The sequence below is a fragment of the Amblyraja radiata genome, chromosome 20, assembly GCF_010909765.2.
Source record: "Amblyraja radiata isolate CabotCenter1 chromosome 20, sAmbRad1.1.pri, whole genome shotgun sequence".
NCBI lineage: Eukaryota > Metazoa > Chordata > Chondrichthyes > Rajiformes > Rajidae > Amblyraja > Amblyraja radiata.
In genome coordinates, this window is record NC_045975.1 from 27002357 (window position 1) to 27028511 (window position 26155).

Below are 26155 nucleotides of genomic sequence, written 5' to 3' on the forward strand. Positions count from 1 at the left end.
TGACTGAGCTCCTTCCTTTACCACATTGTTGAGTCCACAACTAGCTAATTTGTCTTCTACTATATGAAGACATGATTATATGATTTGCTGCAGATTAAGCAGTCTACCTTGGTCAGAGAGAAACTCCTATTAAAACAATTGGTGTCTTTACCTGTAGTAGAAGAGACATAGACTGGATCTGCTGATGTATTATCTGCCGCCAGTGTGAACACACTGAATGTGTATCCAGTTCCAGGATTTAGTTGTGCCACAGTAACGAATTCAGTACCAGTTATCATAATTGGGAGATGTCCACTCAGTGTCACCTTATAGGTATACTCAGGCTTGGAGTCAAGCGGTTTGTCCCAACTCAGAGTAACTGAAGTGGTGTTGCGACTTGAAGCAATGGCATTGTTCACAGGATTCGGTTCTGCAATTATTAATGAGATGTTGAGGATATCACCAATCTCATTCTGCTTCATGCTTCACGTCATCTGATGATGTCACAACTGCTGCTGCAGCCATCTGCACTTTTTTCAATTAGATTTCCATCATTTGGATGTTCCTAGTACATCCCTAAATTGTCTGTATATTTAATGTCGCTTCAAGAGACACAATGAAATATGACACCACTCTCAAACAGCCTCTCAGATTCATTTCTGCTTTCTTTCCTGATGACTTGTTAGTCATAACCATCAAAGGTGCTTGAAAAGACATGCAAATAGCAAGAAAGCATATTGGACAACTAACTCTTGACTGTTCCAGAAGGGCCACTCACAGCAGTAGCCTGAACTACGAAACAACTGGCAGAGCAATCACCACTTATGACTTTCCAGTAATTGATGCACATTTTCAATATCTGTTCTGTACAAGATCTTAAACATAGCGCAGATATTAATTCTTGCACACCTGGACACCACCAACAAGCCGTGAACAAAATCCATGCAGGGTTCTTGACAATCAACAAAGTCCTCATTTATCGATGCACTTCTTCCAATTATTCCACTGTGTTGGTCACAACAAGACCGATTAAAAGAAGAAAGATCTCTTTCTGGTGTGAAATTTAAGAACAGCAATGCAAACTGTGGCACAGAAAGAAGTTGCCCATCAACAACAAAGCTGCATCTAAATAGGCTCTTTGCAGAACACCTTCAACAGAAAATCCGACATTAGCTCCCAAATACTTTCCTTTAGCCAACGATCTGAAGTTGGAACCTAGTCTTATTTACTTGTTTTCCGATTGTGGGCTACATCTTAATTCACAAGGAAATTGCATCCTTACTTGTAAACTGATTTAGAAGCACAGCTTCACTCTTCACTCCACCGTGAACAACAGTGAAACATCTAATAATAATTACAATTCCATGGCAAAGAAATAACCTCTCCATTATTAATAAAACCACTACTAATTAATCTTTCTGCAGATCACAATTAAAACAAACTCTATCTCCCAAATATTATCCCAAATCCAATGACCTCAAGCTGGAACGAGATTCTTTTTTTCTTGCTTCTGGACGGTGGTCTGCACCATTGCACACAAGGGAAAATGCTTCACACTTACTTGTAAACTGATTTAGAACCACAGCTTCACTCTTCATTCCACCTTGAACAACAGTGGTCACAGAAATGGTGTAATTGGTCCCAGACTGCAGATCTTGGATTTTGGTGGAATTTGTAATTTCATTGAAGGAAACATCAGAACTGCTGGCAGTCCTGTACATGATGCTGAAGTTGTACTGGGTGACCCCCATGTCCACGGGTCTCCCTAAGCTCAAGGAGATGGAAATGTTGCTTACGGCCATCACGGTAATGGCTCCAGGCTTTGAAGGAACTGTCAGAAGCAAGTAATTGGATAATGATGGTTGGAGAACGCACTAAAAATTATATAAAGTAAATATCGGCACAATAAGTGACATACATATTTTATTCATAAATGTTGCAAGATAACCCTAAATATTTGTTGGCTTTTTCCAAGTTCAGGAATCACATGCAACATTTCACTCCCATGCTATTAAGCAGTGAGAATATGAAACCTACTGTCAGTACACTGGGTAGGCAATCAAGAAAGACAAATCAAGACCACAAAGCCACCGTTCAGTGTCCACGGAGCAATAATCTGGTCAGCACCTCAATATACATCTATCAAGAATTGCTGACTGAGCTCCTTCCTTTACCACATTGTTGAGTCCACAACTAGCTAATTTGTCTTCTACTATATGAAGACATGATTATATGATTTGCTGCAGATTAAGCAGTCTACCTTGGTCAGAGAGAAACTCCTATTAAAACAATTGGTGTCTTTACCTGTAGTAGAAGAGACATAGACTGGATCTGCTGATGTATTATCTGCCGCCAGTGTGAACACACTGAATGTGTATCCAGTTCCAGGATTTAGTTGTGCCACAGTAACGAATTCAGTACCAGTTATCATAATTGGGAGATGTCCACTCAGTGTCACCTTATAGGTATACTCAGGCTTGGAGTCAAGCGGTTTGTCCCAACTCAGAGTAACTGAAGTGGTGTTGCGACTTGAAGCAATGGCATTGTTCACAGGATTCGGTTCTGCAATTATTAATGAGATGTTGAGGATAACACCAATCTCATTCTGCTTCATGCTTCACGTCATCTGATGATGTCACAACTGCTGCTGCAGCCATCTGCACTTTTTTCAATTAGATTTCCATCATTTGGATGTTCCTAGTACATCCCTAAATTGTCTGTATATTTAATGTCGCTTCAAGAGACACAATGAAATATGAAACCACTCTCAAACAGCCTCTCAGATTCATTTCTGCTTTCTTTCCTGATGACTTGTTAGTCATAACCATCAAAGGTGCTTGAAAAGACATGCAAATAGCAAGAAAGCATATTGGACAACTAACTCTTGACTGTTCCAGAAGGGCCACTCACAGCAGTAGCCTGAACTACGAAACAACTGGCAGAGCAATCACCACTTATGACTTTCCAGTAATTGATGCACATTTTCAATATCTGTTCTGTACAAGATCTTAAACATAGCGCAGATATTAATTCTTGCACACCTGGACACCACCAACAAGCCGTGAACAAAATCCATGCAGGGTTCTTGACAATCAACAAAGTCCTCATTTATCGATGCACTTCTTCCAATTATTCCACTGTGTTGGTCACAACAAGTCCAATCAAAAGAAGAAAGATCTCTTTCTGGTGTGAAATTTAAGAACAGCAATGCAAACTGTGGCACAGAAAGAAGTTGCCCATCAACAACAAAAGTTGCATCTAAATAGGCTCTTTGCAGAACACCTTCAACAGAATATCCGACATTAGCTCCCTAATACTTACCTTTAGCCAAAGTTCTCAAGTTGGAACCTAGACTCATTTACTTGTTTTCCGATTGTGGGCTGCATCTTAATTCACAAGGAAATTGCATCCCCCTTACTTGTAAACTGATTTAGAAGCACAGCTTCACTCTTCACTCCACCGTGAACAACAGTGAAACACCTAATAATAATTACAATTCCATGGCAAAGAAATAAGCACTCCATTAATAACAAAACCACTACTAATTAATCTTTCTGCAGATCTCAATCAAAACAAACTCTATCTCCCAAATATTATCCCAAATCCAATGACCTCAAGCTGGAACGAGATTCTTTTTTTCTTGCTTCTGGACGGTGGTCTGCACCATTGCACACAAGGGAAAATGCTTCACACTTACTTGTAAACTGATTTAGAACCACAGCTTCACTCTTCATTCCACCTTGAACAACAGTGGTCACAGAAATGGTGTAATTGGTCCCAGACTGCAGATCTTGGATTTTGGTGGAATTTGTAATTTCATTGAAGGAAACATCAGAACTGCTGGCAGTCCTGTACATGATGCTGAAGTTGTACTGGGTGACCCCCATGTCCACGGGTCTCCCTAAGCTCAAGGAGATGGAAATGTTGCTTACGGCCATCACGGTAATGGCTCCAGGCTTTGAAGGAACTGTGAGAAGCAAGTAATTGGATAATGATGGTTGGAGAACGCACTAAAAATTATATAAAGTAAATATCGGCACAATAAGTGACATACATATTTTATTCATAAATGTTGCAAGATAACCCTTAAATATTTGTTGGCTTTTTCCAAGTTCAGGAATCACATGCAACATTTCACTCCCATGCTATTAAGCAGTGAGAATATGAAACCTACTGTCAGTACACTGGGTAGGCAATCAAGAAAGACAAATCAAGACCACAAAGCCACCGTTCAGTGTCCACGGAGCAATAATCTGGTCAGCACCTCAATATACATCTATCAAGAATTGCTGACTGAGCTCCTTCCTTTACCACATTGTTGAGTCCACAACTAGCTAATTTGTCTTCTACTATATGAAGACATGATTATATGATTTGCTGCAGATTAAGCAGTCTACCTTGGTCAGAGAGAAACTCCTATTAAAACAATTGGTGTCTTTACCTGTAGTAGAAGAGACATAGACTGGATCTGCTGATGTATTATCTGCCGCCAGTGTGAACACACTGAATGTGTATCCAGTTCCAGGATTTAGTTGTGCCACAGTAACGAATTCAGTACCAGTTATCATAATTGGGAGATGTCCACTCAGTGTCACCTTATAGGTATACTCAGGCTTGGAGTCAAGCGGTTTGTCCCAACTCAGAGTAACTGAAGTGGTGTTGCGACTTGAAGCAATGGCATTGTTCACAGGATTCGGTTCTGCAATTATTAATGAGATGTTGAGGATAACACCAATCTCATTCTGCTTCATGCTTCACGTCATCTGATGATGTCACAACTGCTGCTGCAGCCATCTGCACTTTTTTCAATTAGATTTCCATCATTTGGATGTTCCTAGTACATCCCTAAATTGTCTGTATATTTAATGTCGCTTCAAGAGACACAATGAAATATGACACCACTCTCAAACAGCCTCTCAGATTCATTTCTGCTTTCTTTCCTGATGACTTGTTAGTCATAACCATCAAAGGTGCTTGAAAAGACATGCAAATAGCAAGAAAGCATATTGGACAACTAACTCTTGACTGTTCCAGAAGGGCCACTCACAGCAGTAGCCTGAACTACGAAACAACTGGCAGAGCAATCTTTCCAGTAATTGATGCACATTTTCAATATCTGTTCTGTACAAGATCTTAAACATAGCGCAGATATTAATTCTTGCACACCTGGACACCACCAACAAGCCGTGAACAAAATCCATGCAGGGTTCTTGACAATCAACAAAGTCCTCATTTATCGATGCACTTCTTCCAATTATTCTACTGTGTTGGTCACAACAAGTCCAATCAAAAGAAGAAAGATCTCTTTCTGGTTGTGAAATTTAAGAACAGCAATGCAAACTGTGGCACAGAAAGAAGTTGCCCATCAACAACAAAAGTTGCATCTAAATAGGCTCTTTGCAGAACACCTTCAACAGAATATCCGACATTAGCTCCCTAATACTTACCTTTAGCCAACGTTCTCAAGTTGGAACCTAGACTCATTTACTTGTTTTCCGATTGTGGGCTGCATCTTAATTCACAAGGAAATTGCATCCCCCTTACTTGTAAACTGATTTAGAAGCACAGCTTCACTCTTCACTCCACCGTGAACAACAGTGAAACACCTAATAATAATTACAATTCCATGGCAAAGAAATAAGCACTCCATTAATAACAAAACCACTACTAATTAATCTTTCTGCAGATCTCAATCAAAACAAACTCTATCTCCCAAATATTATCCCAAATCCAATGACCTCAAGCTGGAACGAGATTCCTTTTTTCTTGCTTCTGGACGGTGGTCTGCACCATTGCACACAAGGGAAAATGCTTCACACTTACTTGTAAACTGATTTAGAACCACAGCTTCACTCTTCATTCCACCTTGAACAACAGTGGTCACAGAAATGGTGTAATTGGTCCCAGACTGCAGATCTTGGATTTTGGTGGAATTTGTAATTTCATTGAAGGAAACATCAGAACTGCTGGCAGTCCTGTACATGATGCTGAAGTTGTACTGGGTGACCCCCATGTCCACGGGTCTCCCTAAGCTCAAGGAGATGGAAATGTTGCTTACGGCCATCACGGTAATGGCTCCAGGCTTTGAAGGAACTGTGAGAAGCAAGTAATTGGATAATGATGGTTGGAGAACGCACTAAAAATTATATAAAGTAAATATCGGCACAATAAGTGACATACATATTTTATTCATAAATGTTGCAAGATAACCCTTAAATATTTGTTGGCTTTTTCCAAGTTCAGGAATCACATGCAACATTTCACTCCCATGCTATTAAGCAGTGAGAATATGAAACCTACTGTCAGTACACTGGGTAGGCAATCAAGAAAGACAAATCAAGACCACAAAGCCACCGTTCAGTGTCCACGGAGCAATAATCTGGTCAGCACCTCAATATACATCTATCAAGAATTGCTGACTGAGCTGCTTCCTTTACCACATTGTTGAGTCCACAATTAGCTAATTTGTCTTCTACTATATGAAGACATGATTATATGATTTGCTGCAGATTAAGTAGTCTACCTTGGTCAGAGAGAAACTCCTATTAAAACAATTGGTGTCTTTACCTGTAGTAGAAGAGACATAGACTGGATCTGCTGATGTATTATCTGCCGCCAGTGTGAACACACTGAATGTGTATCCAGTTCCAGGATTTAGCTGTGCCACAGTAACGAATTCAGTACCAGTTATCATAATTGGGAGATGTCCACTCAGTGTCACCTTATAGGTATACTCAGGCTTGGAGTCAAGCGGTTTGTCCCAACTCAGAGTAACTGAAGTGGTGTTGCGACTTGAAGCAATGGCATTGTTCACAGGATTCGGTTCTGCAATTATTAATGAGATGTTGAGGATAACACCAATCTCATTCTGCTTCATGCTTCACGTCATCTGATGATGTCACAACTGCTGCTGCAGCCATCTGCACTTTTTTCAATTAGATTTCCATCATTTGGATGTTCCTAGTACATCCCTAAATTGTCTGTATATTTAATGTCGCTTCAAGAGACACAATGAAATATGAAACCACTCTCAAACAGCCTCTCAGATTCATTTCTGCTTTCTTTCCTGATGACTTGTTAGTCATAACCATCAAAGGTGCTTGAAAAGACATGCAAATAGCAAGAAAGCATATTGGACAACTAACTCTTGACTGTTCCAGAAGGGCCACTCACAGCAGTAGCCTGAACTACGAAACAACTGGCAGAGCAATCTTTCCAGTAATTGATGCACATTTTCAATATCTGTTCTGTACAAGATCTTAAACATAGCGCAGATATTAATTCTTGCACACCTGGACACCACCAACAAGCCGTGAACAAAATCCATGCAGGGTTCTTGACAATCAACAAAGTCCTCATTTATCGATGCACTTCTTCCAATTATTCTACTGTGTTGGTCACAACAAGTCCAATCAAAAGAAGAAAGATCTCTTTCTGGTGTGAAATTTAAGAACAGCAATGCAAACTGTGGCACAGAAAGAAGTTGCCCATCAACAACAAAAGTTGCATCTAAATAGGCTCTTTGCAGATCACCTTCAACAGAATATTCGACATTAGCTCCCTAATACTTACCTTTAGCCAAAGTTCTCAAGTTGGAACCTAGACTCATTTACTTGTTTTCCGATTGTGGGCTGCATCTTAATTCACAAGGAAATTGCATCCCCCTTACTTGTAAACTGATTTAGAAGCACAGCTTCACTCTTCACTCCACCGTGAACAACAGTGAAACACCTAATAATAATTACAATTCCATGGCAAAGAAATAAGCACTCCATTAATAACAAAACCACTACTAATTAATCTTTCTGCAGATCTCAATCAAAACAAACTCTATCTCCCAAATATTATCCCAAATCCAATGACCTCAAGCTGGAACGAGATTCTTTTTTTCTTGCTTCTGGACGGTGGTCTGCACCATTGCACACAAGGGAAAATGCTTCACACTTACTTGTAAACTGATTTAGAACCACAGCTTCACTCTTCATTCCACCTTGAACAACAGTGGTCACAGAAATGGTGTAATTGGTCCCAGACTGCAGATCTTGGATTTTGGTGGAATTTGTAATTTCATTGAAGGAAACATCAGAACTGCTGGCAGTCCTGTACATGATGCTGAAGTTGTACTGGGTGACCCCCATGTCCACGGGTCTCCCTAAGCTCAAGGAGATGGAAATGTTGCTTACGGCCATCACGGTAATGGCTCCAGGCTTTGAAGGAACTGTGAGAAGCAAGTAATTGGATAATGATGGTTGGAGAACGCACTAAAAATTATATAAAGTAAATATCGGCACAATAAGTGACATACATATTTTATTCATAAATGTTGCAAGATAACCCTTAAATATTTGTTGGCTTTTTCCAAGTTCAGGAATCACATGCAACATTTCACTCCCATGCTATTAAGCAGTGAGAATATGAAACCTACTGTCAGTACACTGGGTAGGCAATCAAGAAAGACAAATCAAGACCACAAAGCCACCGTTCAGTGTCCACGGAGCAATAATCTGGTCAGCACCTCAATATACATCTATCAAGAATTGCTGACTGAGCTCCTTCCTTTACCACATTGTTGAGTCCACAACTAGCTAATTTGTCTTCTACTATATGAAGACATGATTATATGATTTGCTGCAGATTAAGCAGTCTACCTTGGTCAGAGAGAAACTCCTATTAAAACAATTGGTGTCTTTACCTGTAGTAGAAGAGACATAGACTGGATCTGCTGATGTATTATCTGCCGCCAGTGTGAACACACTGAATGTGTATCCAGTTCCAGGATTTAGTTGTGCCACAGTAACGAATTCAGTACCAGTTATCATAATTGGGAGATGTCCACTCAGTGTCACCTTATAGGTATACTCAGGCTTGGAGTCAAGCGGTTTGTCCCAACTTAGAGTAACTGAAGTGGTGTTGCGACTTGAAGCAATGGCATTGTTCACAGGATTCGGTTCTGCAATTATTAATGAGATGTTGAGGATAACACCAATCTCATTCTGCTTCATGCTTCACGTCATCTGATGATGTCACAACTGCTGCTGCAGCCATCTGCACTTTTTTCAATTAGATTTCAATCATTTGGATGTTCCTAGTACATCCCTAAATTGTCTGTATATTTAATGTCGCTTCAAGAGACACAATGAAATATGAAACCACTCTCAAACAGCCTCTCAGATTCATTTCTGCTTTCTTTCCTGATGACTTGTTAGTCATAACCATCAAAGGTGCTTGAAAAGACATGCAAATAGCAAGAAAGCATATTGGACAACTAACTCTTGACTGTTCCAGAAGGGCCACTCACAGCAGTAGCCTGAACTACGAAACAACTGGCAGAGCAATCTTTCCAGTAATTGATGCACATTTTCAATATCTGTTCTGTACAAGATCTTAAACATAGCGCAGATATTAATTCTTGCACACCTGGACACCACCAACAAGCCGTGAACAAAATCCATGCAGGGTTCTTGACAATCAACAAAGTCCTCATTTATCGATGCACTTCTTCCAATTATTCTACTGTGTTGGTCACAACAAGTCCAATCAAAAGAAGAAAGATCTCTTTCTGGTGTGAAATTTAAGAACAGCAATGCAAACTGTGGCACAGAAAGAAGTTGCCCATCAACAACAAAAGTTGCATCTAAATAGGCTCTTTGCAGATCACCTTCAACAGAATATCCGACATTAGCTCCCTAATACTTACCTTTAGCCAAAGTTCTCAAGTTGGAACCTAGACTCATTTACTTGTTTTCCGATTGTGGGCTGCATCTTAATTCACAAGGAAATTGCATCCCCCTTACTTGTAAACTGATTTAGAAGCACAGCTTCACTCTTCACTCCACCGTGAACAACAGTGAAACACCTAATAATAATTACAATTCCATGGCAAAGAAATAAGCACTCCATTAATAACAAAACCACTACTAATTAATCTTTCTGCAGATCTCAATCAAAACAAACTCTATCTCCCAAATATTATCCCAAATCCAATGACCTCAAGCTGGAACGAGATTCTTTTTTTCTTGCTTCTGGACGGTGGTCTGCACCATTGCACACAAGAGAAAATGCTTCACACTTACTTGTAAACTGATTTAGAACCACAGCTTCACTCTTCATTCCACCTTGAACAACAGTGGTCACAGAAATGGTGTAATTGGTCCCAGACTGCAGATCTTGGATTTTGGTGGAATTTGTAATTTCATTGAAGGAAACATCAGAACTGCTGGCAGTCCTGTACATGATGCTGAAGTTGTACTGGGTGACCCCCATGTCCACGGGTCTCCCTAAGCTCAAGGAGATGGAAATGTTGCTTACGGCCATCACGGTAATGGCTCCAGGCTTTGAAGGAACTGTGAGAAGCAAGTAATTGGATAATGATGGTTGGAGAACGCACTAAAAATTATATAAAGTAAATATCGGCACAATAAGTGACATACATATTTTATTCATAAATGTTGCAAGATAACCCTTAAATATTTGTTGGCTTTTTCCAAGTTCAGGAATCACATGCAACATTTCACTCCCATGCTATTAAGCAGTGAGAATATGAAACCTACTGTCAGTACACTGGGTAGGCAATCAAGAAAGACAAATCAAGACCACAAAGCCACCGTTCAGTGTCCACGGAGCAATAATCTGGTCAGCACCTCAATATACATCTATCAAGAATTGCTGACTGAGCTCCTTCCTTTACCACATTGTTGAGTCCACAACTAGCTAATTTGTCTTCTACTATATGAAGACATGATTATATGATTTGCTGCAGATTAAGCAGTCTACCTTGGTCAGAGAGAAACTCCTATTAAAACAATTGGTGTCTTTACCTGTAGTAGAAGAGACATAGACTGGATCTGCTGATGTATTATCTGCCGCCAGTGTGAACACACTGAATGTGTATCCAGTTCCAGGATTTAGTTGTGCCACAGTAACGAATTCAGTACCAGTTATCATAATTGGGAGATGTCCACTCAGTGTCACCTTATAGGTATACTCAGGCTTGGAGTCAAGCGGTTTGTCCCAACTCAGAGTAACTGAAGTGGTGTTGCGACTTGAAGCAATGGCATTGTTCACAGGATTCGGTTCTGCAATTATTAATGAGATGTTGAGGATAACACCAATCTCATTCTGCTTCATGCTTCACGTCATCTGATGATGTCACAACTGCTGCTGCAGCCATCTGCACTTTTTTCAATTAGATTTCCATCATTTGGATGTTCCTAGTACATCCCTAAATTGTCTGTATATTTAATGTCGCTTCAAGAGACACAATGAAATATGAAACCACTCTCAAACAGCCTCTCAGATTCATTTCTGCTTTCTTTCCTGATGACTTGTTAGTCATAACCATCAAAGGTGCTTGAAAAGACATGCAAATAGCAAGAAAGCATATTGGACAACTAACTCTTGACTGTTCCAGAAGGGCCACTCACAGCAGTAGCCTGAACTACAAAACAACTGGCAGAGCAATCACCACTTATGACTTTCCAGTAATTGATGCACATTTTCAATATCTGTTCTGTACAAGATCTTAAACATAGCGCAGATATTAATTCTTGCACACCTGGACACCACCAACAAGCCGTGAACAAAATCCATGCAGGGTTCTTGACAATCAACAAAGTCCTCATTTATCGATGCACTTCTTCCAATTATTCCACTGTGTTGGTCACAACAAGTCCAATCAAAAGAAGAAAGATCTCTTTCTGGTGTGAAATTTAAGAACAGCAATGCAAACTGTGGCACAGAAAGAAGTTGCCCATCAACAACAAAAGTTGCATCTAAATAGGCTCTTTGCAGATCACCTTCAACAGAATATCCGACATTAGCTCCCTAATACTTACCTTGAGCCAACGTTCTCAAGTTGGAACCTAGACTCATTTACTTGTTTTCCGATTGTGGGCTGCATCTTAATTCACAAGGAAATTGCATCCCCCTTACTTGTAAACTGATTTAGAAGCACAGCTTCACTCTTCACTCCACCGTGAACAACAGTGAAACACCTAATAATAATTACAATTCCATGGCAAAGAAATAAGCACTCCATTAATAACAAAACCACTACTAATTAATCTTTCTGCAGATCTCAATCAAAACAAACTCTATCTCCCAAATATTATCCCAAATCCAATGACCTCAAGCTGGAACGAGATTCTTTTTTTCTTGCTTCTGGACGGTGGTCTGCACCATTGCACACAAGGGAAAATGCTTCACACTTACTTGTAAACTGATTTAGAACCACAGCTTCACTCTTCATTCCACCTTGAACAACAGTGGTCACAGAAATGGTGTAATTGGTCCCAGACTGCAGATCTTGGATTTTGGTGGAATTTGTAATTTCATTGAAGGAAACATCAGAACTGCTGGCAGTCCTGTACATGATGCTGAAGTTGTACTGGGTGACCCCCATGTCCACGGGTCTCCCTAAGCTCAAGGAGATGGAAATGTTGCTTACGGCCATCACGGTAATGGCTCCAGGCTTTGAAGGAACTGTCAGAAGCAAGTAATTGGATAATGATGGTTGGAGAACGCACTAAAAATTATATAAAGTAAATATCGGCACAATAAGTGACATACATATTTTATTCATAAATGTTGCAAGATAACCCTTAAATATTTGTTGGCTTTTTCCAAGTTCAGGAATCACATGCAACATTTCACTCCCATGCTATTAAGCAGTGAGAATATGAAACCTACTGTCAGTACACTGGGTAGGCAATCAAGAAAGACAAATCAAGACCACAAAGCCACCGTTCAGTGTCCACGGAGCAATAATCTGGTCAGCACCTCAATATACATCTATCAAGAATTGCTGACTGAGCTCCTTCCTTTACCACATTGTTGAGTCCACAACTAGCTAATTTGTATTCTACTATATGAAGACATGATTATATGATTTGCTGCAGATTAAGCAGTCTACCTTGGTCAGAGAGAAACTCCTATTAAAACAATTGGTGTCTTTACCTGTAGTAGAAGAGACATAGACTGGATCTGCTGATGTATTATCTGCCGCCAGTGTGAACACACTGAATGTGTATCCAGTTCCAGGATTTAGTTGTGCCACAGTAACGAATTCAGTACCAGTTATCATAATTGGGAGATGTCCACTCAGTGTCACCTTATAGGTATACTCAGGCTTGGAGTCAAGCGGTTTGTCCCAACTCAGAGTAACTGAAGTGGTGTTGCGACTTGAAGCAATGGCATTGTTCACAGGATTCGGTTCTGCAATTATTAATGAGATGTTGAGGATAATCACCAATCTCATTCTGCTTCATGCTTCACGTCATCTGATGATGTCACAACTGCTGCTGCAGCCATCTGCACTTTTTTCAATTAGATTTCCATCATTTGGATGTTCCTAGTACATCCCTAAATTGTCTGTATATTTAATGTCGCTTCAAGAGACACAATGAAATATGACACCACTCTCAAACAGCCTCTCAGATTCATTTCTGCTTTCTTTCCTGATGACTTGTTAGTCATAACCATCAAAGGTGCTTGAAAAGACATGCAAATAGCAAGAAAGCATATTGGACAACTAACTCTTGACTGTTCCAGAAGGGCCACTCACAGCAGTAGCCTGAACTACGAAACAACTGGCAGAGCAATCTTTCCAGTAATTGATGCACATTTTCAATATCTGTTCTGTACAAGATCTTAAACATAGCGCAGATATTAATTCTTGCACACCTGGACACCACCAACAAGCCGTGAACAAAATCCATGCAGGGTTCTTGACAATCAACAAAGTCCTCATTTATCGATGCACTTCTTCCAATTATTCTACTGTGTTGGTCACAACAAGTCCAATCAAAAGAAGAAAGATCTCTTTCTGGTGTGAAATTTAAGAACAGCAATGCAAACTGTGGCACAGAAAGAAGTTGCCCATCAACAACAAAAGTTGCATCTAAATAGGCTCTTTGCAGAACACCTTCAACAGAATATCCGACATTAGCTCCCTAATACTTACCTTTAGCCAAAGTTCTCAAGTTGGAACCTAGACTCATTTACTTATTTTCCGATTGTGGGCTGCATCTTAATTCACAAGGAAATTGCATCCCCCTTACTTGTAAACTGATTTAGAAGCACAGCTTCACTCTTCACTCCACCGTGAACAACAGTGAAACACCTAATAATAATTACAATTCCATAGCAAAGAAATAAGCACTCCATTAATAACAAAACCACTACTAATTAATCTTTCTGCAGATCTCAATCAAAACAAACTCTATCTCCCAAATATTATCCCAAATCCAATGACCTCAAGCTGGAACGAGATTCTTTTTTTCTTGCTTCTGGACGGTGGTCTGCACCATTGCACACAAGGGAAAATGCTTCACACTTACTTGTAAACTGATTTAGAACCACAGCTTCACTCTTCATTCCACCTTGAACAACAGTGGTCACAGAAATGGTGTAATTGGTCCCAGACTGCAGATCTTGGATTTTGGTGGAATTTGTAATTTCATTGAAGGAAACATCAGAACTGCTGGCAGTCCTGTACATGATGCTGAAGTTGTACTGGGTGACCCCCATGTCCACGGGTCTCCCTAAGCTCAAGGAGATGGAAATGTTGCTTACGGCCATCACGGTAATGGCTCCAGGCTTTGAAGGAACTGTGAGAAGCAAGTAATTGGATAATGATGGTTGGAGAACGCACTAAAAATTATATAAAGTAAATATCGGCACAATAAGTGACATACATATTTTATTCATAAATGTTGCAAGATAACCCTTAAATATTTGTTGGCTTTTTCCAAGTTCAGGAATCACATGCAACATTTCACTCCCATGCTATTAAGCAGTGAGAATATGAAACCTACTGTCAGTACACTGGGTAGGCAATCAAGAAAGACAAATCAAGACCACAAAGCCACCGTTCAGTGTCCACGGAGCAATAATCTGGTCAGCACCTCAATATACATCTATCAAGAATTGCTGACTGAGCTCCTTCCTTTACCACATTGTTGAGTCCACAACTAGCTAATTTGTCTTCTACTATATGAAGACATGATTATATGATTTGCTGCAGATTAAGCAGTCTACCTTGGTCAGAGAGAAACTCCTATTAAAACAATTGGTGTCTTTACCTGTAGTAGAAGAGACATAGACTGGATCTGCTGATGTATTATCTGCCGCCAGTGTGAACACACTGAATGTGTATCCAGTTCCAGGATTTAGTTGTGCCACAGTAACGAATTCAGTACCAGTTATCATAATTGGGAGATGTCCACTCAGTGTCACCTTATAGGTATACTCAGGCTTGGAGTCAAGCGGTTTGTCCCAACTCAGAGTAACTGAAGTGGTGTTGCGACTTGAAGCAATGGCATTGTTCACAGGATTCGGTTCTGCAATTATTAATGAGATGTTGAGGATATCACCAATCTCATTCTGCTTCATGCTTCACGTCATCTGATGATGTCACAACTGCTGCTGCAGCCATCTGCACTTTTTTCAATTAGATTTCCATCATTTGGATGTTCCTAGTACATCCCTAAATTGTCTGTATATTTAATGTCGCTTCAAGAGACACAATGAAATATGAAACCACTCTCAAACAGCCTCTCAGATTCATTTCTGCTTTCTTTCCTGATGACTTGTTAGTCATAACCATCAAAGGTGCTTGAAAAGACATGCAAATAGCAAGAAAGCATATTGGACAACTAACTCTTGACTGTTCCAGAAGGGCCACTCACAGCAGTAGCCTGAACTACAAAACAACTGGCAGAGCAATCACCACTTATGACTTTCCAGTAATTGATGCACATTTTCAATATCTGTTCTGTACAAGATCTTAAACATAGCGCAGATATTAATTCTTGCACACCTGGACACCACCAACAAGCCGTGAACAAAATCCATGCAGGGTTCTTGACAATCAACAAAGTCCTCATTAATCGATGCACTTCTTCCAATTATTCCACTGTGTTGGTCACAACAAGTCCAATCAAAAGAAGAAAGATCTCTTTCTGGTGTGAAATTTAAGAACAGCAATGCAAACTGTGGCACAGAAAGAAGTTGCCCATCAACAACAAAAGTTGCATCTAAATAGGCTCTTTGCAGATCACCTTCAACAGAATATCCGACATTAGCTCCCTAATACTTACCTTTAGCCAACGTTCTCAAGTTGGAACCTAGACTCATTTACTTGTTTTCCGATTGTGGGCTGCATCTTAATTCACAAGGAAATTGCATCCCCCTTACTTGTAAACTGATTTAGAAGCACAGCTTCACTCTTCACTCCACCGTGAACAACAGTGAAACACCTAATAATAATTACAATTCCATGGCAAAGAAATAAGCACTCCATTAATAACAAAACCACTACTAATTAATCTTTCTGCAGATCTCAATCAAAACAAACTCTATCTCCCAAATATTATCCCAAATCCAATGACCTCAAGCTGGAACGAGATTCTTTTTTTCTTGCTTCTGGACGGTGGTCTGCACCATTGCACACAAGGGAAAATGCTTCACACTTACTTGTAAACTGATTTAGAACCACAGCTTCACTCTTCATTCCACCTTGAACAACAGTGGTCACAGAAATGGTGTAATTGGTCCCAGACTGCAGATCTTGGATTTTGGTGGAATTTGTAATTTCATTGAAGGAAACATCAGAACTGCTGGCAGTCCTGTACATGATGCTGAAGTTGTACTGGGTGACCCCCATGCCCACAGGTCTCCCTAAGCTCAAGGAGATGGAAATGTTGCTTACGGCCATCACGGTAATGGCTCCAGGCTTTGAAGGAACTGTGAGAAGCAAGTAATTGGATAATGATGGTTGGAGAACGCACTAAAAATTATATAAAGTAAATATCGGCACAATAAATGTCATACATATTTCATTCATAAATGTTGCAGGATAACCCATAAACATTTGTTGGCTTTTTCCAAGTTCAGGAATCACATGCAACATTTCACTCCCATGCTATTAAGCAGTGAGAATATGAAACCTACTGTCAGTACACTGGGTAGGCAATCAAGAAAGACAAATCAAGACCACAAAGCCACCGTTCAGTGTCCACGGAGCAATAATCTGGTCAGCACCTCAATATACATCTATCAAGAATTGCTGACTGAGCTCCTTCCTTTACCACCTTGTTGAGTCCACAACTAGCTAATTTGTCTTCTACTATTTAAAGACATGATTATATGATTTGCTGCAGATTAAGCAGTCTACCTTGGTCAGAGAGAAGCTCCTATTAAAACAATTGGTGTCTTTACCTGTAGTAGAAGAGACATTGACTGGGTCTGCTGATGTATTATCTGCTGCCAGTGTGAACACACTGAATGTGTATCCAGTTCCAGGAGTTAGTTGTGCCACAGTAACGAATTCATTACCAGTTATCATAATTGGGAGATGTCCACTCAGTGTCACCTTATAGGTATACTCAGGCTTGGAGTCAAGCGGTTTGTCCCAACTCAGAGTAACTGAAGTGGTGTTGCGACTTGAAGCAATGGCATTGTTCACAGGATTCGGTTCTGCAATTATTAATGAGATGTTGAGGATAACACCAATCGCATTCTGCTTCATGCTTCACGTCATCTGATGATGTCACAACTGCTGCTGCAGCCATCTGCACTTTTCTCAATTAGATTCCCATCATTTGGATGTTCCTAGTAAATCCCTAAATTGTCTGTATATTTAATGTCGCTTCAAGAGACACAATGAAATATGACACCACTCTCAAACAGCCTCTCAGATTCATTTCTGCTTTCTTTCCTGATGACTTGTTAGTCATAACCATCAAAGGTGCTTGAAAAGCCATGCAAATAGCAAGAACGCATATTGGACAACTAACTCTTGACTGTTCCAGAAGGGCCACTCACAGCAGTAGCCTGAACTACGAAACAACTGGCAGAGCAATCACCACTTATGACTTTCCAGTAATTGATGCACATTTTCAATATCTGTTCTGTACAAGATCTTAAACATAGCGCAGATATTAATTCTTGCACACCTGGACACCACCAACAAGCCGTGAACAAAATCCATGCAGGGTTCTTGACAATCAACAAAGTCCTCATTTATCGATGCACTACCGGTGGGCGACGTGACTCACGTCGCAGCGGCCTCTGCAGTCCGTCTGTCTTTTTATTATTTTCTGTCTTGTTTCAATGTAGTTTTTATTTTTTTTTGACGGGGTATGTGTGTGTGGGGAAACTTTTAAAATCTTTCCCCTGCACGGTGAACCCGACCTTTTCCTTGTCGGGTCTCAGTTGTCGTTGGGGCTGAGCAACGTGGAGCGGCCTCCAGCAGGAACGACCTAGGGCTCCAGTCGCGGAGCTGCGGACCTACTCACCATCGTTGAGCTGTCCGAGTTCGGAGCGGGAGGAGCGGTGGTGGCGCGTTGCTACGACCGGACCCCCGGAGATTCGAAGGCTTTCCACAAGTCTGGTGGATAGTAATACCGGGAGCCCGCGGGTCCCTGCTGGGAGACCGCTTTTCGGGGCTTCCGCAACGGCGACTTCTCCCGCCCGAGTCGCGGGGTCGATGAGTACCTGGAGCGGGGCCTTACATCACTGCCCCGCGCGGCTTGGAATGGCTGCGGGACTTTGCTAGCGCACGCCGGGGGCTCCAACAACAAAACCCGGAGCGCGGCCTTGCACCACCCGGCGCGCCGTTAATGTCCGCGGGACAATTACCAATGACCGCCGGGGGCTTTGACTCTGACATCGGGAGGGGAATTGGGGAGTGCAGGGGAGGGATAAGTCTTTGCCTTCCATCACAGCGAGGAGGAGATGCACTGTGATGGATGTGTGTGTAAATTGTGTTGTGTCTTGGGTCTTTTTATTGTGTGTATGACTGCAGAAACAACATTTCATTTGAACCTCAATGAGGTTCAAATGACAAATAAAATTGCATTGTATTGTATTGTATTTTGTATTCTTCCAATTATTCCACTGTGTTGGTCACAACAAGACCGATTAAAAGAAGAAAGATCTCTTTCTGGTGTGAAATTTAAGAACAGCAATGCAAACTGTGGCACAGAAAGAAGTTGCCCATCAACAACAAAGCTGCATCTAAATAGGCTCTTTGCAGAACACCTTCAACAGAAAATCCGACATTAGCTCCCAAATACTTTCCTTTAGCCAACGATCTGAAGTTGGAACCTAGTCTTATTTACTTGTTTTCCGATTGTGGGCTACATCTTAATTCACAAGGAAATTGCATCCTTACTTGTAAACTGATTTAGAAGCACAGCTTCACTCTTCACTCCACCGTGAACAACAGTGAAACATCTAATAATAATTACAATTCCATGGCAAAGAAATAACCTCTCCATTATTAACAAAACCACTACTAATTAATCTTTCTGCAGATCACAATTAAAACAAACTCTATCTCCCAAATATTATCCCAAATCCAATGAACTGAAGCTGGGACAAGATTCTTTTTTTCTTGCTTCTGGACGGTGGTCTGCACCATTGCACACACGGGAAAATGCTTCACACTTACTTGTAAACTGATTTAGAACCACAGCTTCACTCTTCACTCCACCTTGAACAACAGTGGTCACAGAAATGGTGTAATTGGTTCCAGACTGCAGATCTTGGATTTTGGTGGAATTTGTAATTTCATTGAAGGAAACATCAGAACTGCTGGCAGACCCGTATATGATGCTGAAGTTGTACTGGGTGTCCCCCATGTCCACGGGTCTCCCTAAGCTCAAGGAGATGGAAATGTTGCTTAAGGCCATCACGGCAATGGCTCCAGGCTTGGAAGGAACTGTGAGAAGCAAGTAATTGGATAATGATGGTTGGAGAACGCACTAAAAATGATATAAAGTAAATATCGGCACAATAAATGTCATACATATTTCATTCATAAATGTTGCAGGATAACCCATAAACATTTGTTGGCTTTTTCCAAGTTCAGGAATCACATGCAACATTTCACTCCCATGCTATTAGGCAGTGAGAATACGAAACCTACTGTCAGTACACTGGGTAGGCAATCAAGAAAGACAAATCAAGACCACACAGCCACCGTTAAGTGTCCACGGAGCAATAATCTGGTCAGCACCTCAATATACATCTATCAAGAATTGCTGACTGAGCTCCTTCCTTTACCACATTGTTGAGTCCACAACTAGCTAATTTGTCTTCTACTATATGAAGACATGATTATATGATTTGCTGCAGATTAAGCAGTCTACCTTGGTCAGAGAGAAACTCCTATTAAAACAATTGGTGTCTTTACCTGTAGTAGAAGAGACATAGACTGGATCTGCTGATGTATTATCTGCCGCCAGTGTGAACACACTGAATGTGTATCCAGTTCCAGGATTTAGTTGTGCCACAGTAACGAATTCAGTACCAGTTATCATAATTGGGAGATGTCCACTCAGTGTCACCTTATAGGTATACTCAGGCTTGGAGTCAAGCGGTTTGTCCCAACTCAGAGTAACTGAAGTGGTGTTGCGACTTGAAGCAATGGCATTGTTCACAGGATTCGGTTCTGCAATTATTAATGAGATGTTGAGGATAACACCAATCTCATTCTGCTTCATGCTTCACGTCATCTGATGATGTCACAACTGCTGCTGCAGCCATCTGCACTTTTTTCAATTAGATTTCCATTATTTGGATGTTCCTAGTACATCCCTAAATTGTCTGTATATTTAATGTTGCTTCAAGAGACACAATGAAATATGACACCACTCTCAAACAGCCTCTCAGATTCATTTCTGTTTTCTTTCCTGATGACCTGTTAGTCAGAACCATCAAAGGTGCTTGAAAAGCCATGCAAATAGCAAGAAAGGATATTGGAGAACTAACTCTTGACTGTTCCAGAAGGGCCACTCACAGCAGTAGCCTGAACTATGAAACAACTGGCAGGGCAATCACAACATGACTTTCCAGTAATTGATGCACATTTTCAATATCTGTTCTGTACAAGATCTTAAACATAGCGCAGATATTAATTCTTGCACACCTGGACACCACCAACAAGCCGCGAACAATATCCATGCAGGGTTCTTGACAATCAACAAAGTCCTCATTTATCGATGCACTTCTTCCAATTATTCCACTGTGTTGGTCACAACAAGACCAATTAAAAGCAGAAAGATCTCTTTCTGGTGTGAAATTTAAGAACAGCAATGCAAACTGTGGCACAGAAAGAAGTTGCCCATCAACACCAAAAGTTGCATCTAAATAGGCTCTTTGCAGAACACCTTCAACAGAATATCTGACATTTGTTCCCAAATACTTTCCTTTAGCCAATGAAACATGAAATATGACACCACTCTCAAACAGCCTCTCAGATGAAAAGCACGTGCATTCGTTGCGTCTCCTCACAACCACAAATGGTAAAAAATAATTTTGATTTAAATATGGACTTGCCCTCAACTACAAACTGTATGCAATGTTGATATTAGAGTATTTTCCAGATTAGATTAAATTATGTGGTGCTACGAGTCTTATTAATGAGATGTTGAGAATATCATCAATCGTAGGCTGCCAATGTTTCTCTGCAATTGATCCATGGCTTTCCCGGAAAAGTGCTACAGAGCTGTAAATAAGCTTGCATATACATGGCAAATATCTGTAAATGTAATCACTATCCAAAGTAATACTCTACAACTTCATAACATTAGAAATGATCAATGCTGTCATAATGCAACATCCAAAAACTGCACACCAACAATCTACGCCAACAACATTTAACTCCGCACAAGCAATGTCATTCTTGCTCATCATTCCATTGCTTTGAACACTGCAAATATCCATATCATTCCAATCACTTTTCACAAATCACAAATAAATCCTGGAAACAAGCTTAAGCCAAGTTTTCTTGATACTTCTAGTTTGCAGTGAAATATGTGGTGTGTTCACTGAAGCTAACTAGCACTTGGCCTTTCGGTCTCACAGCAGACTCTATAGAGCGGTGTTTAAAGGACAATATTAATCCCAAAGAAACCAGTTCCAATGTTTGCATTGGGCAAGTGCAACAAATCATACACAGTCGTTGTAACATCTTTGTCAGGAAATTCCATAGCCAACAGCATTGTGCACCCTAGCACCAGTTACTTTAGCATGGGTAGTAACTGCTCACATTTTCACTGGTGCTCACATCCTGAAAAGTGAATAAATGATTCAAATAAGCAAAGTTTGCATGGCTGCTGCACTCTCTTCTCTCATATACTTATGCAATGCGATATCTCATGAGAAATCTGAGCTCTAAAGATTGCATTCATGATCCAAAAAGATTTACCGACATGCTTTTCCAGTGTACCATGCATCAACAAGTTCATGCCTTGAACGAGAGGCAGGATCGAACATTCCGTCTTCTCAAAACAGCAATTCTGAGGAAACTTTCGAATTGGAGATGGACTGGTCCTCATCTTGAAGCTGTAGCCATTATCAGACTGGTGATCTTAATGGCTATTCCTGATAGGATTTCATGACATGGTGCTTCAGAGCCTCCAAATGCACATACATGACAAATATCTGTAATTTTGATCACTCTCACCCAAAGTAATATGCTAAAAGTTCATAACATCATAAATGATCAATGCTGACATATTGCAACAACCAAAAACTCCCCGGCAACAATCAATGCCAACAACATTTAACCCTGCACCGACAATGTCATCATTCCCTTGCTTTGATCACAATAACTCCAAAGTCATAAATGAGAAACTTGGAGAGCAAACATTCTGTGCAAAAGTAACCAGGTGTCCATTAATAACAAGAGTTGTAACTCACAAAAAAACCCCATCAGCAGAACACCTTCAATCAAACATCCGACACTTCCTCCCAAATATTTTCCTAAATCATGAACTGAAACATGGTCCTTTCTTCCTTGCTTCTCCCATGCAGGCAGCAATCCAATACGCAAGGAGAATTGCGTTACACTTACTTGTAAACTGATTTAGAACAACAGCTTCACTCTTCACTCCATCATGAACAACAGTTGTCACATTAATGATGTAATTTGTTCCAGCCTGAAGATCTTGGATTATGGTGGAATCTGTACTTCTGGTCAAGGAAACATTAAAACTGCTGGCAGACCTGTACGTGATGCTGAAATTGTATTGGGTGACCCTCATGTCCACAGGTCTGCCTAAGCTCAAGGAGATGGTGCTGTTGCTTAAGGCCGTCACGGTAACAGATCCTGGTTTGGAAGGAACTGTCAGAGGCAAATAAATGGACAATGATGGTTGATGACTGCAACAAAAAACACTAAGACAGCAAATGAAATGTCTGTGCGAATGTCATAGTTCAATCAATATTTTACATGTTGGTCTTGAACGTTATTGAACACCACCTCCCACTTCAGTTTTCTCTGCTTTTTCCATGTTCAAAGTTACATGGAGACACTCTCTTCCCACAACTCTCAATATTCAGGTGCAACTTGCAATGCACTCCAACCATGCATGAGACCGTGATGCAAATAAGTGAAATAGAGCTATAAATGTACATCATTCACTATGAATCACCGGACCATTCCACATCTTTATCAAGAAAAATACTAACTGAAGCTTCACAGGCATCCATTTCCACCATATAATTGGTACCATTGATTTCTGTTAATTCCTCACATTTATTCATCACCCTTAGATGGGTGAAAAATAGGAATCCCAGGAATATTCTTCCTTGTAATCAAAATGTGTAACAACATTCTCAGTACCAAAAGACTAATTTCATCACAGAGCACAAATCCTGAACCTGATGGTTTTAGTCTGTTCATGGGTTTTCCCCACATGGGATCATGTAAGATGGGTCTAGCTACAATTCTACCAAAATAGCATGCACATAGAAGCAGATACCACAACAAGTCATTCTCACCTGTAGTAGAAGAGACATTGACCGGATCTGCTGATGTATTATCTGCCGTCAGTGTGAACACACTGAACATGTATCTGGTTCCAGGATTCAGTTGTGTAACAGTTATAAATTCATTACCAGTCAAAATAGTGGAGAGATTTCCATTCAGTGCCACCATATAGATATTCTCTGGCTTGTGGTTCAATGGCTGATCCCAACTTAGAGTAACTGAAGTTGTGTTGCGATTTAAGACAGTTATTGCGTTCACAGGGTTTGGCTCTGCAATCATTAATGAGATGTTGCAAATAATATCAATCTCACAATGATTTGTGACAAAACAGTTGTTCTCTGATAACTGATGTTGCATCAATCCATATCTTTCCAATCCATTTCCAGGAGCAAGGCAATGACCATTCCATTCCAAATCTCCATGTATATTTAATGTCATCTTCAAGAAATCCAAAATGCGGCAACCACATTCAAATAATCCTCTCAGCTTCCCTTTTGCCTTCTTTCCTCAGTATTACTTAATCATTATCATCAAAGGCACCCGACAAGCCATGGTAGTCAACAAGACATAGCAATTAATTCCAAAATGGCCACACACAGCAACAACCTGAACAACTAAACAACCAGCAGAGTTGCAGTCACCTGCCATAATTGATGCACATTTCCAGGACGTTACAGCATGCAAACAAGATCTTCAGGGTAGAGATGGCAATACATCCAGCACATCTGGACTCCAATGCCATCAGTAGGCCGGTAACCATGTAGAGTTTTAGCAAGCCCATGTAGAGTTTTAGCAATCTTCCAGGTTCTCATTTGCCAGTGGAATTTTTCCAGATGAAAGTCATTTCCATCAGTAATCGCCCATTTCCTTTCACAGTACCGCCTTAAATTGAGTTTGAAATGTGCTTTGCACCAAATGTAAATTCATTCAGGAAGAGTTTCTTCCTTTCAACAATCCAACCCTCAGGTTTGGATCAACACTTCCACCCTGCAGCCATCGAGGACAACTAGATTAAGGTTTCTCAATTTCTCACAAGGCAGAGAGTGTGAAAAGAATGTTTGAAAGCAGACAACTTCACACACACACACACAGGGACCAATACCTGTGCTAGCGATGTTCACATGCAACAAAACAGAGACAGCCAGGTGGCTTTGTGAGAACAATCTGGAAATTCCACACCCAGCATCAATGTTTGCCTCAGTTTCACCTTCTCAAAGGCCAGGACAAATGGGCAGTAGATCTTCACACTGCCAAAGGTTCCTATTTTGAAAAATAAACAATCCTGTACAATGGGCAATGATGAGGATAGCTGTCGCGTACTTTCATCCCATCTGCTTCAACCATGCCATCTTTCATGCCAAACCTGATGCTTGAAAATTGCACTCATGCAAAGAAGAACAGGATCTACTTACAGGAGTTGTTTGCCTCTTCAGTTCCAACAAGTGGTTGCCTGAACAAGAAGCATGCTCCAGCTTTCCATCGCCACACAACTACAGTCAGTACAAACATTTTGATGCGAGCAAGGACTTTCCCCCATCACCGTGCTGTAGTACGTCAGCCTTGTGATAGGAATGTTTTCCCCAGATGGCTTTTAATAACATGTTGTGACCAGTTTTTAACCTTGCCAAAGATGCATTGTTATATTTTGCATGTGTTGACAAGATCTAATTATTGGTTCAATCACAACTAAAGTAATGTTTATCCAATTCATAAAATGCCATAATGATCAACATTAACACAAGCAATGTTGGTGCAACTCTTTGCCAAGAATATGACTCCTGGCAATATTCGACTGTGTTGATCACCAGAAGTCTTGTAACATTAGTACAAGCACATCTCTGGTGCCAAGGTGCGAGAGCAACAATTTGAATTGAGGCAGCCAAACCAACTACCCATTAATAAGAAACATTTCAATTAATTAAACTCTCTGCAGAACACCTTCAACCAAATATCTGACACCGTCTCCAAAATCCTTTGAAAATCCAATGACCACTCAAACTGGAACAGGGTTCTTTCTTACTTGCTTCTGCCATTTGTGCTTCACCTCAGCTCACAAGGGAATTTGCATCCCACTTACGTGTAAACTGGTTTAGAACCACGGCTTCACTCTTCACTCCACCTTGAACAGTCGTCACAAAGATGGTATAATTGGTTCCAGACTGAAGATCTTGGATTGTGGTGGAATTTGTACTTTCGCTGAAAGAAACATCGGAACTGTTGCCTGTCCTGTACGTAATACTGAAATTGTACTGGGTGACGCTCATGTCCACAGGTCTCCCTAAACTCAAGGAAATGGAATTGTTGCTTATGGCCATCACACTAATGGTTCCTGGCTTGGAAGGAACTGTCAGAGGGAAGTAATGAAATAATAACGTTCAGTTAAAGCACAAAAATTGA

At 40.6% G+C, this 26155-nt stretch overlaps 2 protein-coding genes across 2 annotated transcripts in view; both read right to left on the reverse strand.

The window, feature by feature from the left end:
* Positions 1 to 14571, reverse strand: part of LOC116984406 — a 116313-nt gene extending 101742 nt beyond the window's left edge. The window contains exons 1-18 of the mRNA XM_033038560.1: positions 14316 to 14571; positions 12843 to 13191; positions 12667 to 12676; positions 12190 to 12502; positions 10797 to 11054; positions 9968 to 10322; positions 9774 to 9835; positions 8672 to 8929; positions 7928 to 8197; positions 6547 to 6804; positions 5803 to 6072; positions 4330 to 4678; positions 4154 to 4163; positions 3677 to 3989; positions 2193 to 2541; positions 2017 to 2026; positions 1541 to 1853; positions 61 to 409 (exon numbers count right to left, since the gene is read on the reverse strand). Coding sequence (XP_032894451.1) covers positions 61 to 409; positions 1541 to 1853; positions 2017 to 2026; positions 2193 to 2541; positions 3677 to 3989; positions 4154 to 4163; positions 4330 to 4678; positions 5803 to 6072; positions 6547 to 6804; positions 7928 to 8197; positions 8672 to 8929; positions 9774 to 9835; positions 9968 to 10322; positions 10797 to 11054; positions 12190 to 12502; positions 12667 to 12676; positions 12843 to 13191; positions 14316 to 14556 — 4337 coding nt within the window. The 5' untranslated portion in view covers positions 14557 to 14571. The remainder of the gene's footprint in view (positions 1 to 60; positions 410 to 1540; positions 1854 to 2016; positions 2027 to 2192; positions 2542 to 3676; positions 3990 to 4153; positions 4164 to 4329; positions 4679 to 5802; positions 6073 to 6546; positions 6805 to 7927; positions 8198 to 8671; positions 8930 to 9773; positions 9836 to 9967; positions 10323 to 10796; positions 11055 to 12189; positions 12503 to 12666; positions 12677 to 12842; positions 13192 to 14315) is intronic.
* Positions 14572 to 17104: 2533 nt separating this feature from the next.
* On the reverse strand, positions 17105 to 20545 carry LOC116984407 (receptor-type tyrosine-protein phosphatase eta-like). Its single transcript, XM_033038561.1, has 3 exons — positions 20177 to 20545; positions 19433 to 19702; positions 17105 to 17454 (listed from the first exon to the last, which is right to left on the reverse strand). Exons 1-3 carry the CDS (start codon positions 20484 to 20486, stop codon positions 17105 to 17107), a joined length of 930 nt encoding a protein of 309 aa, XP_032894452.1. The 5' UTR covers positions 20487 to 20545.
* Between the last annotated feature and the right edge of the window lie 5610 nt (positions 20546 to 26155).

Bases quoted from the DNA above. Each gene is read 5' to 3' on its own strand.
- LOC116984407 (XM_033038561.1), bottom strand. From the start codon at position 20,486: ATGAAGCAGAATGAGATTGGTGTTATCCTCAACATCTCATTAATAATT. The intron at 19,703-20,176 runs GTAAAGACACCA...TGCTTCTCACAG, and splicing joins CTATGTCTCTTCTACTACAG to TTCCTTCCAAGCCTGGAGCC. The intron at 17,455-19,432 runs GTAAGTGTGAAG...TAATAATTGCAG, and splicing joins GGTTCTAAATCAGTTTACAA to AACCGAATCCTGTGAACAAT.